The following is a 14,752-nucleotide window of genomic DNA, read 5'->3' as shown; positions in this document are numbered from 1 at the left end:
ATGAAACGGGCTTGTGTGGGGATACATGAACGCTACCACATGTCAGCGCATGTAAATGTGCCGCTCAAAAGTGTTTTTTTTCTTGTAAAAATAATGAATGGTGGGGAGGTAAAACTGTTGGGTTTTCCCTAAATGCCCCCTGGAAATTAAACCCACAGCCAGCAGGCAATTTGACACCAAGAAATTGAGAAATTGACAATCTCCTACTTGTCATCTCATTATGTTCAGCACACCCGTTCAGTTAGCTCTGACTTAACATGCATCGATTTCCGTCATCCTGCAAACCACTCAATACTGGAGCTTGTCTTTCTCTTGGCCCATCGTCACCGATTTCCACCCCTCCATAAATCTGCAGCTTTTTTTTCCCCCAGTGTCTATTCTGTGTCTCTCACCGTAAACATTCAGTGGGGATTATTCTTTTGGGGGTTGCAAACCGGCACAAGTCTAAGTAGTCATTAGCAATGCTGCAGGCTCGACCCATCTAGTCGGCATTACCCGCTTTATGTGGACAGTTTCCTGTAAGATTTCCCTCTTATCGCTGCCGCTCAGCACAGATGAGCTGGGCTCTACAAAGGAAGGACCAGGGAGCTGTCAGATCAGTCAATGTTGTCTAAAGATAGACAGAATGGCAGAGAGAGAGGTAGAGATTTAGAGAGAGGGGGGGGAAGAGAGGGAGCGAGAGAAAGCGAGAGGGATTTGGGGGGGTTTGCTCATCCCTGCAGTGTCCCAACAGGGAGCAGAGCTATCCAGCAGTATGGTGCTGACGACATTATGGGAGCAATTAGCAGTGCTGTGCTCCCTTTGATCAGCTTATTAATCATTCCTCTCACACCAAACTATATCTGTGTTCTCCTGCTAGGCTACAAATCCTCAAGCGGGCTATCCCCTCTCTCTTTTCTTCTATCTCCAAGCATCTCTCGCTCCCTATTTACATTGCTTTAGTCTATCAAATGTTTATTTTGCCCAAAAGGAAAAATTAATTCATTTGTAATGTAAGCCTGATTTCTGTTAAAAGGTCTGCACGATCGCAAGCATGCGAGTTGTGTCAACACTGACTCGAGCATAGGTGTTGGCCTGCATATGTACTTACACATAGCACTCGTGTGTGTGTGTGTGTGTGTGTGTGTGTGTGTGTGTGTGTGTGTGTGTGTGTCCGTCCTAGGGAGTGGTGTGACGTTTGCAAAAACAAATTATATAGGTTTTGGTTTGACATGTTGCGGCAAACAATACCTGGAAACCGCCTCTCCGTGTTGCAATGCAGAGACTGTATAGAGCTTTTCAGAAACATGTTTCTTCTTTTTTTGGGGGGGGGGGGTTGTCCCCCTTTTTCTCCCCAATTGTATCCAGCCAATTACCCCGCTCTTCTGAGCCATTCTGGTCACTGCTCCTCCCTCCCCCTCTGCTGATCCAGGAAGGGCTGCAGACTACCACATGCCTCCTCCGATACATGTGGAGTCGCCAGCAGCTTCTTTTCACCTTGCAGTGACGAGTGTCATCAGGGGGACATAGCACGTGGGAGGATCACACTATTAGCCCCAGTTCCCCATCCCCCGCAAACAGGCGCCCCGACCAACCAGAGGAGGCGCTAGTGCAGCGACCAGGACACACACCTACATCTGGCTTCCCACCCACAGTCACGGCCAAATGTGTCTGTAGGGACACCCGACCAAGCCGGAGGTAACACGGGGATTCGATCCGGCGATCCCCGTGTTGGAAGGCAATGGAATAGACCGCTATGCCACCCGGATGCCCAGAAACATGTTTTGGTCTCAAGTGGATGTATAATACTTCCGAAGGTGGCTTCAGATGTGAAGTACTTACATCTGACATACAAAAAGAAAAGCCAAATAGGGTTAGGGAAGAGCTTTGCTGACTTTCAGTCTGCATAAACTGGGCAAGCTCTTTCTGTGTCCCTGGCTCATTTTCACACTAACTCTACATACACAAAAACACACGCTGAGAAACATTCAGTTGTCACACTCCCCTCGTACCACACTGCTGTGCATTAATGTGTGTGTATGTTCACATCTGTGTGACATCTGGACAGGATGCATATTGGAAAAACTTTTTATTTGTGCTATCTGTCACTTTCAACAGGTGCGCTACTGTGTATGGGACTCTGTGTGTGTGTGTGTGTGTGTGTGTGTGTGTGTGTGTGTGTGTGTGTGTGTGTGTGTGCGTGTGTGCCTGTGTGTTTACTATAGGTTTTTTTGACCCTTCTTTCACTACCGTTATGCTTTGCACACACACACACACACACACACACACACACACACACACACACACACACACACACACACACACACACACACACACACACACACACACACACTAGCGCACCTATTGAAAGTGACACATAGCATGAATAAACAGTTTTTCAATATGCATCCTGTCGGGGAGTCGAGAGAAAAATGTATGCATAATATCTCACAACTCCCAAAGGTGTCGATCACAAATCTGTCCGGGGAAAGAGATGGTCTTTCAGGTCATGACCTCACTGCAGAGTTCTACAAAAAAAAAAAAAAAAAGCTCCCTCCAGAACTGCAGCAGCCAGGCACACAGCATTTCATTTCCCTCTGCAGAGCTGCAAAGAAACCACTCTCTAGGTGAGAAGCACGCTTTGTTTTTGGTGGACTCTTTTAACCCCCCACCCTTATTTTTTATTTCATTCTAATTAACTGATTTCATATAAAGAGAATGAAGTATCCAGCACTGGGAAAGAAAAACTATATACATTGTTTAAATTGTGAGTAATCGACCCCTTCAGGCTTGAAACACACATTTTAAATCTAAATTAGAATATGAATAACTAAGCGAAATGTATTGTTTTAAATGAGTCATACTTTAAATTAAAAGGGGGGGGGGTTGATTTTTTTTCCAGTCACTTGAACATTCCACTCCTTTAAATGACCTCCGTTCCTTCACAGTGCAGATTAACTAAAGTAAATTGTTACTGCAGCTGGCGCATACCGCAATTTTTTGGGTATTTCAAGAATACCAAAGTGCTTGAGTCATCATTTTCACTGTTATTCCTCTTCCCCCACAAGGAAAACACTGAAAGAAAAGAAAAAAAATATTGAAAAAAAAAAAAGAAAGTTCCTACCTCTGTTTGCCATGGCTGTCTCGATGATGTCCAGCGTTGGGTCATCCTCACAGAGGTCGTAGGGCATGTTCCCGTCAGAGTTGACTGCCAGTAGATCTGCACCACTGCAGGAATATGAATGAAGACAAACGATCAGAATACATGACATGTACTGAATAAATATATGGAATATTTATGGGCAAAGGGAAATATTGATGCATATGCATAATCATTATGCCCATGAGAATAGGAGCTATAATGAGATAGTCATGCACGCCCCAGAAAAGAGACAGGTGGATATGTAAAATATTTTATTGCCCTTATCGCTCTTAATTAGGGTAATGGCATTCATAATTTGTGATTTCTACCTTTTAAATGCCCTCATATCCCCCTCTGGCTACACTTTACATTTCCTCAAAGCTCTTCATGGAGCATCCTCCCCCAAAATTTGCTGAAACTTTAATCTAAAAAAAAAATAAAAATTACATAATGGTTTTTTTTTTAAAGCCAACGGTCCAAAGATTGCAGTTTTTCTCAGTTGGCTGACATTACAGCTAATATCCTTCATGCTTAATTAAAACATATTTACACCCAATGAAGACAGAAATAATACATAATATCTTTTATTTGTTGCACTTTCTATATTATTCTCTACTGAGTAGTCAGCTAGTTAAGTTTCCAGGGAAACTGGGGGATAAAGTTTCTTATGTAAGGATATTTTGACAGATATAGTGATATGGGAATTGACCTTTAGGACAACCTCACCAACCAGTAGCCCTCCATGCCGTCCATATCATTGAAACTACAAATGAACTACAATAAGTAACCAACAACAATAGGTTTGAGTTGGAAGCTTGATGTTAATTTTATCCTTTGTGTATCTAGGCTGCCGCGCAAAACAAAACATGTTGGCCTGCATAATGCCCTGGATTTAACAACTAATTACACCATCGTATGCATACCGAACAGCAATACATGATAGACCTGACAACTCCTATAGGTCAACAGGTGGCAGCAGCACAATGTCTGTATGCATTTGTATATATGTGTGTCTGTCTGTCCATCTATCTGCATGTCTGTGTGTAATATAGCTTTTAAATATAGGTCATAACTCCATCGATCATCGATAGATAGATAGATAGATAGATAGATAGATAGATAGATAGATAGATAGATAGATAGATAGATAGATAGATAGATAGATAGATAGATAGATAGATAGATAGATAGATAGATAGATAGATAGATAGATAGATAGATAGATAGAGCATTGGTGTTTTTGGAGGAAAATTATTTTTACGACTGAAACAATAGTAAGTTAACACAAAATAAGAATATTATATGATAAATCATCAAGGATGAAAGAAAGCGGCACCAGACAGAGAGCGAGAAGGGCCAGCATATCATCCAGTCCATGACTTTAGAAGGGGGATGTACATGAGTACCAACTGCTGTAACAGACGATCTATACAGTTCTGTGTGTGCGACTGTTATGTAATGTTTAATATCCTATATTGTTGCTGATTTTAGTATCTAACTAAATTAAGTAACTACATGTCTATCCCGCCATTAATCTAAATAATGTAAAAGCATAATAATAACCATTTCATCTGTAAGTGCTTTTCAAAACAACTGTTACAAGTGGCTTCACAAAACGACAATTAAAATGCATTGATGAGAAAAAGCATTGACTAAAACAAAGAAAATTATTTATAAAAAAAGAAAGGATCCAAGGAAAAACAAATAATATAGAAGGTGAGTCTAAAGAACGTTGAATTTTCATAATGTTTTAGAAGCCGACGCAACATTTGTAGGTCTGAGTTCCCATGGATGTGGCTACAAGACAGATACAGACGTCATTCCATATCGTCACTTTCTTAAAATAATGGCCTAAGTCATATTTTCAAGTTTTTCAAAAAACAGAATAAACTGAAACAAATATATATGATATTTCTAAATCATTTCACATGAAAAGGTTATGACAATATATGACTATTGACATATCTTTCTGTGTGAAATGATTAAGAAATATCATATATTCTATATTTGTTTCAGTTTATTCAGTTTTTTGAAAAACCTGAAAATATGACTTAGGCCATTATTTGAAGAAGGTGACGATATGTGTGTGGTTGTACAAGTGTGTGACTTACTGTGTGATGAGTATCTTGACCAGGCCCGCATGGCCACAGGTAGCAGCAGCGTGCAGCGGTGTCCACAGCTCGTTGTCCTGGGCGTTGACGCATGCCCCGCGGCCCAGCAGGATCTTCACCATCTCTTCATAGTTGTCTATACAACACTGGGTGGAGAGAGAGTGACAAAGTGTCTTTATTGTCCCTTACAGGGAAATTAGTTTGCAGCCAGTATAATAAAACTCTCACACACAAAAAAACATACAAACACCAAGGCAGAATTAACAGTGGGCAAGAGAACCAAAGGAGTTCAAATATACAGACCAAGGAAACAACCGATCTGCAGACAACAGATGAATACCATCTACTATTTAACAGCTGAATGGCAGTGGGGACAAAGGAAACCTTGTATCTTTTTGTCCTAATACAGGGCATCCTCAACCGATGACCTGAGGGTAACAGCTAAAACTCTGGCTGCAGGGGGTGACCTTGGCACTCCGGGAGGGAAGTAGCCTTTCTGAACACCTTCCTATTATAAAGGTCAGTAAGCTGGGCTTGGCTTCTCCCTGAAATCTTACTAGCCCATTTGATGAGTGTATCAAGCCGTTTTTTATTAGCCAGAGTCAAATGACCAAACCAAGCAACAATACAGTACATTAACACTGTTTCAATAAACCTTCTATAAAAGAGAGTCATCATATGGGGGGGGGGATATTAGTCCTTGTGGAGAAATTCAGCCCCTGTATTTAACCCCATCCCAACACACACTGGAAGCAGTGGGCAGCTGCAGCACCCGGGGACCAACTCCAGTTGTTCTTGCCATTGCCTTGGTCAGGGGCAGAGACAGGAGTATTAACCCTAACGTTAACCTAACATGCTTTTCTTTTTGATGGCGGGGGGAAACCGGAGCACCCGGAGGAAACCCACGTAGACATGGGGAGAACATACAAACTCCACACAGAAAGGAGCTGGGACGGCATGGGGTTCGAACCCAGGACCTTGCTGTGAGGCAACAGTGCTAACCACCGGGCCACCGTGCTGAGAGATTTTTATACCTCCTTACTTTTGATAACACATCTCATAAGGACGTCTAATGAAAAAATACATCGACAGAGATGCAGAGTGTCGGAGCGGTAGACAGGAAGAGGGAGAGAGAGAGATGGAGGAGAAAAAGAAATAGAAATCAGGAAACGGTCAGAAAATAGGGAGCATAGGGAGCGATGGAAGAGAGAGAGAAGAAAGGAGTTGAAGGAAAAGGGAGTGAGCGAGAGAGAGAGAGAGAGAGAGAGAGAGAGAGAGAGAGAGAGAGAGAGAGAGAGAGAGAGAGAGAGAGAGAGAGGACAGAAGGAAGGGGGAGGTTGGGTGGTAGAAAAGGAGAGAGCGAGTGAGAAAGACAGAGCTGAATGAGACAGGAAAAAAAGGGGGGCATGGAAATAGACAGAGTAGAAAAAGAGAGCCAAAGGTTAAGTTGTTCCTCTAGGCCAGACTTCATGTTTTGTTTCTGCTAAGCAAACAAAAAGTTTCCCTTTAGAGATCAGTGATTGTCTGAATTGTCTTATCTTGGGTAAACAAGCTAGTGAAGTGGAAAAAAAAGGAAGACAGACTTGCCCTTCTTGATAGAAGAGTACTCGCTTGGAGGGAGAACCGTTTCAAAGTATGTTTTTTTTAAGTCTGTCCCATCATATATTGTGCTTATTATGAGATCTGTCCAGTATATACCCCTCGGTGTCTTAGAAATGGCCGAGAAACGATGAAAACAAAAACCCTTTTGCACACACAGCACGGAGGTTGGGCCATTTCTCATCCAAATTCCTTTGATAGCATATTCAACAGAGCCGAGTGCTTTTCAGAAAACATGACTTCCTTATGGGGGCAGTTTTTCTGATCTCCAACCCATTGAGTGGGTTGTTCTCCGGATGTAAGGCAACACACACACACACACACACACACACACACACACCACACACACACACACACACACACACACACACACACACACACACACACACATCTCAGCTTGAGTCCTGAGTGTACATTTTATACGCAGGGGTTTCAACAAATTTGTCAACAACAAAAAACACCCACACATCAACACAAAGGCACACTACAGAGCAAGAAGAGAGAGCGAGAGACACACAGACAGACAGCGAGTGAGAGACACAGAGAGACGAAGAGAACAAAGCGTTTTCTGGTTATAACCCAGCGTGATTGCAGGTTGGGCAGGAAGCCAATATGTTCCATGAAAAGCAACATAGATGCTGTCAGCTCCACCACAGCAAAATGGGGAGAGAGTGGCTAGAGCCACAGCACTGCATAAAGGTGATGACTCCTAGGAGAAGAAAGGGAGGAGGAACATGGAGGAGAGCCAGGCGAGCGAGGAGCAGACATAATACTCACTAGATGGGAACACTTAGCAGTTCGAGACCGACTCGTAGTGCTTAAAGACTGTGCATAGTAAATCAGTTTCATCATGAACGACCCTGAGAGCAGGATAAGCGGTGCAGATAATGGATGGATCATGAACCAGGATTCTTTAAAAAAAAAAAAAAGCAATCCTGTGACACTATAACAAGACAGTTTACTGTCCGTTTAGGATGAGGACGTAAATAAAAATATGCCTTGTTTAAAAAAACAAAACAACAAAAAACACTGATTCTGAGCAAAATAATGACTCCTGGTTGCTGTTAGAAATTATGTAAATGTCTGGTAAGAATTGTCATGAAGGGGCCTCTGGGTGGCATGGTGGTCTATTCTGTTACCTATCAAAACGAGGATTGCTGGTTCGAATCCCCGTGTTATCTCCGGCTTGGTCTTGCGTCCCTACAGACACAATTGGCCGTGTCTGCGGGTGGGAGGCCACATGTGGGTATGCGTCCTGGTCGCTGCACTAGCGCCTCATCTGGTCAGTCGGGGCATCTGTTCGGGGGGAGGGGGAACTAGGGGGAATAGTGTGATCCTCCCACACGCTACGTCCCCCTGGTGAAACTCCTCACTGTCAGGTGAAAAGAAGCGGCTGGCGACACCACATGTATCGGAGGAAGCATGTGGTAGTCTGCAGCCCTCCCCTGATCGGCAGAGAGGGTGGAGCAGCGACCAAGCTGGCTCGGAAGAGTGGGGTAATTGGCCAAGTACAATTGGAGAGGAAAAGGGGGGGAGGGGAGATCCCAATTAAAAAAAACAAAACAGGATTGTCATGGAGTTTTAAAAAAAAAATCTTCAGCACCCGAATGCACTTTGTTTAAAATGCTTTCCCTTTCTTATGATTTGCATTGTAAAACTGAGCGGACTCGTGTTAACTGTTGTTAATTTAGGAAAAAAATGGTGTAGAGAATATGTATTTTTGGCTTGGCAACCTTCATGGAAGATTAAATTATAGACAACAGAATGAGAAAGCACAGAGGGGCAAAATAATAACAATAGAGAGATGAGAGCCTAACAAATATGAAGAGAGCGACTGTGGAGCGGAGCCACAAGAGGCACGCTGCACGCGCATATAAATAAACAGAGAGGGAAGAAATACACAAGGAGTGACAGCAGACGCAAAGATAAGAGGAGAAATATGATGGAAATATTGAGGAAGAGATGGGAGAACAAACAGCACTTCATCAAAAAATTCTTACACAACACACACTCACCAAAAATGAAGTGCAGATTAGGGATAGCACGGCTTTGTAAATTCCCATAAATCATTGTGGGGGCTGATCTTTATGTTGCACAGCTGTTTTGTAATCAAGTAACCAAGCAAAGGTCAATGCATGAAATGTAGGAGAAGAAATATACAAGCACAAGCACCACTTTAACAGCTAACTATTTATTCCTGCAGCACAAAGGATTCAAAATACTCGTTTTCGGCATTTTGTAGTTTCTGAACTTATCCCATGCGATGTCTGATGTAGATCGTATTAAAACAGCAGGAAGCAAACTGGAGATATCGAAAGGTCACTATTTTACTCAGTAAATACTACTCACCATAGTTCAGTCGTGTCTATTTCACTTATAGGTTATTCGGTTATTTCTGTATAATGAGGGTTTTGTACGGGCGGCATGGTGGCTCAGTGTTTAGCACGGCCACCTCACAGCAAGAAGATCCTGGGTTTGAGCCCCAGGATAGTCCAACCTTGGGGGTCGTCCCGGGTCGTCCTCTGTGTGGAATTTGTATGTTCTCCCTGTGTCTGCATGGGTTTCCTCCGGGTGCTCCGGTTTCCTCCCACAGTCCAAAGACATGCAGGTCAGGTGAATCGGCCATACTATTTGTCCCCATGTGTGAATGTGTGTGTGTATGTGTGTGTCGGCCCTGTGATGGCCTGGCGGCCTGTCCAGGGTGTCTCCCCGCCTGCTGCCCAATGACTGCTGGGATAGGCTCCAGCATCCCCTCGACCCTGAGAGCAGGGTAAGCGGTTTGGATAATGGATGGATGGGTGGATGGCGTGTTCTGTACATTACAGGGTTATCCCAGAACTGTTGTAGTTACTCATTTTAATGGTCACTATCAGGCAGGACTTTCCAAGGGAAACATTTTTTTAATCAATTTTTGGCAATTTTTCATGGCCAATATGTCGATATGGCAAAACCTCATAAAAGACATTCACCGTCATATAAACATCAGCAGTTATCTTGTTGTATCAGATGTACGTCACTTTGGATAAAAACATCACCTAATTGAAATTGTAATTGTGTAAATTGTAATTAAAACTAACGTTCAACGACGTTTTGTCTGTTTCAGGGCGGGGAGGGTGCTAACATAACGGCGCTGGCGACCGCGTCATTTTCAATGCCTCTCAGATTTGGAGAAGAGCAAACACCACCGCTGCAATTATCACAATCACCAGAAAGATAAGTCGAAATCAGACAGATTAGGGGTTTTCAAGGTATGGGTAGTGACCCACAAATTGGCCGCAGTAATGGGTCACGCAGGGCACAGGATGTCCATGATAGCGCATATTATTGACAGAATTTAGAGTAAAAAAGAAGGGGAAAAAAACATTTTTTGACTCAACGCAAACAATGCAATGATTTTATTATATTCCAAAATATCACTGAAATAATGCCTCATGTTGACCCACTCTCCGAGCCATCCCGGTCGCTGCTCCGGCCCCTCTGCCGATCTGGAGGGGGGGGGGGCTGCAGACTACCACATGCCTCCTCAGATACACGTGGAGTTGCCAGCTGCTTCTTTTCACCTGACAGCGAGGAGTTTCACCAGGGGGATGTGGTGCGTGGGAGGATCATTCCCCCCCAGTTCCCCTTCCCCCAGAACAGGTGCCCCGACCGACCAGAGGAGGCACTAGTGCAGCGACCAGGACACATACCCACATTTGGCTTCCCACCTGCAGATACGGCCAATTGTGTCTGTAGGAACGACCGACCAAGCCGGAGGTAACACGTGAATTCAAACTGGTGATCCCCATGTTGGTAGTCAACAGAATAGACCGCTATGCTACCTGGACACCCTAATCATCTAGCTTTCTGACCGGTAATGAGAATTTCATTATATTTGGTGAGTCCTGGGCCAAAAGGTATCTCCAGAGATGGGTCACAGCATGAAACTTTTGGGAACCCCTGGATTAGATGACAGCTGAATGTACTCTGCAACCTCCAAAAACTGTTTGGCAATGTAAAGTGTAACATAAAACCAAAACTAGTTTTTGAATAATCTACTACTACTACTTTCAGCTGCTGCCATTAGGGATCTCCACAGCGGATCATCCGTTTTCATTTCTTCCTGTCCTCTGCATCTTCCTCTGTCACACCAGCCACCTGCATGTCCTCCCTCACCACATCCATAAACCTCCTCTTTGGCATTCCTCTTTTCCTCTTCCCTGGCAGCTCCATATTCAGAATCCTTCTCCCAATATACCCAGCATCTCTCCTCCACACATGTCCAAGTCATCTCAATCTTGCCTCTCTTGCTTTGTCTCCAAACCATCCAACCTGAGCTGTCCCTCTAATATACTCGTTCCTAATCCTGTCCTTCTTCATCACTCCCAATGAAAATCTTAGCGTCTTCAACTCTGCCACCTCCAGCTCCACCTCCTGTCTTTTCGTCAGTGCCACCGTCTTCAAACCAGTTTTTGAATAATACTCCCTCAAAGCATTTAAGAACACATTTTGTGAGAAATTTAAAGTAAGAGATTCTCATTATCATTAATCTAGGTAGTAAACTGTGTATCACAATATGGCAATATCAGAATTTCACCCTGATACAATACCACTGAAAGACAATCAACTGTAATGTTGAATTATTGCCTTGCTCTATTGTAGCCCTAAATTACAATAAAGTCTCCAGGGGCTTTAGAATCACATTACATTCTCCAATAGATTTAAATAGCATGAGAAACCTAAGGAAGAGCGCCGTCTACTATCCAGTAAGAAAACTAAAATAAAATTATTCTGCTAGAGAAAAAGGCTGCATGTCACTTAGACAGCAGTCAAGCAACCTCTGGGTTTTTTTTTTAGTTTACTGTTGATGCAGATAACGAAGTTTTCCTTCACAGAGGATGGGGATTAGGGTGGGCAGACAGACGTAAACACATACTAACACAACACAGGAAATGGAAATAGTGAGCAAAGAGACAGAGAGAAAAAGAGACCGAAACAGAGAGACCGAAAGACAGAGAGACCAAAAGACAGAGAGAGAGAGAGCGAGCGAGCGAGCGAGCGAGCGAGCGAGCGAGAGAGAGAGAGAGAGAGAGAGAGAGAGAGAGAGAGAGAGAGAGAGAGAGAGAGAGAGAGAGAGAGAGAGAGAGAGAGAATGGAAAGATAGATTAGAGGTGAAGGCCCTCTACAAGAAGGGTCAGAGCAGGCTGCACTTCCGGAGGAGGCTCGGGTCCTTCAATGTGTGCAGCAGCAGGCTGCTGTGGATATTCTACCAGTCTGTAGTTGCCAGTGTCCTATTCTTTGCCGTGGTTTGTTGGGGGGGGGGCAATGCAAGAGATACCAGCAAACTGAACAAGCTGGTGAAGAAGGCTAGCTCAGTAGTGGGGGTTAACCTGGATGACCTGGAGACGGTTGCGGAGGGGAGGATGATGGCCGCCATCTCGATGAATTCCTCCCATCCCCTCCACGACGCAATAGTGGGGAGGAGTACATTCAGTCATAGACGCATTGCCCCCCGGCAAACCACGAAATGCCTTCTTTGTCTTTTGTACCAACAGCCATCAGGCTCCACAACAAGGCCCACTCCCTGCCCCAACCTCCCCCCCATCCCCATCCTCCTCCTCTGCCTCCCGCACAAGGACTGACTAGGACCGACTACTAGACCTCCCTAGACCGCCAATGAGCCCCCTAACTTATGATTAGGCTGACTTGATCTAGTGACCCACCTGACCGTATCATGCCTTGCATATTGTGCATGGTGTACTGTTTTAGTGTACAAGTTGCTACTGTTCACATATGTATGTATATGCTATGCTATATATACATATATATATATATACACACACGCACACACACACATATGCAGAATATGTGTAGATGCTGATCTCATACCTATGATGTTTAGTATTGTAAGTATTAATGTTAGGTTTAGTATTGTTCTGATCCTGAGGTGATTGACCTCTACTATCTATCTATCTATCTATCTATCTCTGTTACTCTACCCTGTTGATGTTTTTTTTTTTTTTTTTGTGGATTTTCCCCTCTTTTTCTTCCAGATTGTACTTGGCCAATTACACCACTCTTCCGAGCCGTCCCGGTCGCTGCTCCACCCCCTCTGCCTATCCGGGGAGGGCTGCAGACTACCACATGCCTCTTCCGATACATGGAGTTGCCAGCCGCTTCTTTTCACCTGACAGTGAGGAGTTTCGCCAGGGGGATGTAGTGCGTGGGAGGATCACGCTATCCCCCCAGTTCCCCCTGGCCCCTGAACAGGCACCCTGACCAACCAGAGGAGGCACTAGTGCAGTGAGCAGGACACATACCCACATTTCACCAGCAGATACGGCCAATTGTGTCCGTAGGGATACCCGACCAAGCCGGAGGTAACACGGGGATTCGAACCGGCAATCCCTGTGTTGGTAGGCAACGGAATAGACCACCATGCCACCCACACGTGCCTGCTGATGTCTTTTTCTTTTCCTCTTTGCTGATATCTACACCTGATTTCCCTTCGGGGATGAATGAAGGTTATCTTATCTTAAGGCGATGCATCGTAAATGACTGGATGTAACGGGAAAAGCGTGCTCTGTGGCGCTCTGTCAGCCAAGTTGAACAATAGGAGACCAGCGTATATGTGTAACCCAGATTCACTCACAGGGACGAGTGGCTGTATGCTCTCTGGGGATTTTCACTGTCACAGATGCTACGATTAAGAAGTTGAGAGAAAGAGAGAGATACATAAGTGAGGGAGTCAGAAAGTCAGATAAAAGCACAGCAGGAATGGAAAGACAGTGAGAGAAATGGAGAGATAGAGATAAAAGAAATATTATAAATAGAAAAGAGAGTGAGACGCATGTGAGGGAGCCAGAGAGTAAGATGAAGACAAGGGGAGAGAGAGGAGTTGTAGAAGAGTGAGTTTGGATGGTTGGAGGGCAGGCAGAAAGAAGGAGACAAGTGTTGAATAACTTCCTTGTGGCGCTGTCAGAGGCAGAAGTGGGCTTACATGGAGGTTGCTTCATGGCTGTGGGGTACATCCTGTGTGTCTGAAGGTTTCACAAGCGGTGACTATGATGAAAGAGAGTCAGAGATAAAGACCGGAACCTGAGTCAATCAGAGGAAACGCCTATTCATTTCATTATTGCTGAGGGTTCCTTGATGAAATATTTGATAAATTACAAGTGAACAGGTGTTTGGATTAACGTTAGCACTAGATACTTGAAGCAATGCTAGTCATAGCCGGCCACCTCTCATGGTTTTCTTTGTTGTGTTGCTATTGGGTTGTTTTGTTTTATTTCTATTGACTTTTTTTTAAATCAAATCAGTCAGACCAAGTCCAGGAATGGCAGCATCCACTAACAGAATAAAAATTTGGTATGAACAAGTTAAAAACCCAGCCCAGCATGATGAGACTCATTGGTATTTCTGCAAGGACCATGTACGTTATAATTTGCTTTCTTGCACTTAGGTGACAGTCATGCTCGGGGGGGGGGGGGGGGTTAAGGCAAAAACAGACTGCTTAGAAAGGAACAGCAGAGCAAAACTGCCGTGGGTTATTTATGCCCTTTCAAGACATTTAATGCAGTTTGGATTGTCATTTGGTTTTAAATGTGTTGCATTGGATTAGCATGAAGAGAAATACCCACATGCTGCAAGCTGAACAACTGACTGCTAAGGCTTATCGTCCAAACCTTTCTCTGAATAACACCTACATACTTCAACCCACATGATCGCTAACTACGAGTCTAATCTCTAAGCCTTTCTCTGAAACGCTACACATTCATTTCTCCCACGTGCCGTGTAACCCGCTGGGACCCTCGGCTAGTCTAGTCGTTCCCTTGCAGTGCTCTTGCACAGCGCCCCAAGCCACAGCTCCTCTCCTGGGCATAGACAGTAAGGCAAAGAGGGAAATAATATGCCTTTCACAAGAATACCCAAGAAAACTATT

At 44.1% G+C, this 14,752-nt stretch overlaps 1 protein-coding gene across 2 annotated transcripts in view; it reads right to left on the bottom strand.

The window, feature by feature from the left end:
* ppp1r16b (protein phosphatase 1, regulatory subunit 16B) overlaps window positions 1-14,752 on the bottom strand; it is a 126,576-nt gene that overhangs the window by 17,567 nt on the left and 94,257 nt on the right. For both annotated transcript variants that reach the window (XM_056274801.1, XM_056274802.1), the window contains exons 4-5: window positions 5,233-5,378; window positions 3,104-3,207 (exon numbers count right to left, since the gene is read on the bottom strand). In XM_056274801.1, coding sequence (XP_056130776.1) covers window positions 3,104-3,207; window positions 5,233-5,378 — 250 coding nt within the window. The remainder of the gene's footprint in view (window positions 1-3,103; window positions 3,208-5,232; window positions 5,379-14,752) is intronic.

Source organism: Lampris incognitus, chromosome 2 (genome assembly GCF_029633865.1).
Source record: "Lampris incognitus isolate fLamInc1 chromosome 2, fLamInc1.hap2, whole genome shotgun sequence".
In the NCBI taxonomy this organism is placed as follows: domain Eukaryota; kingdom Metazoa; phylum Chordata; class Actinopteri; order Lampriformes; family Lampridae; genus Lampris; species Lampris incognitus.
This window is presented reverse-complemented; position numbering and strand designations above follow the sequence as displayed.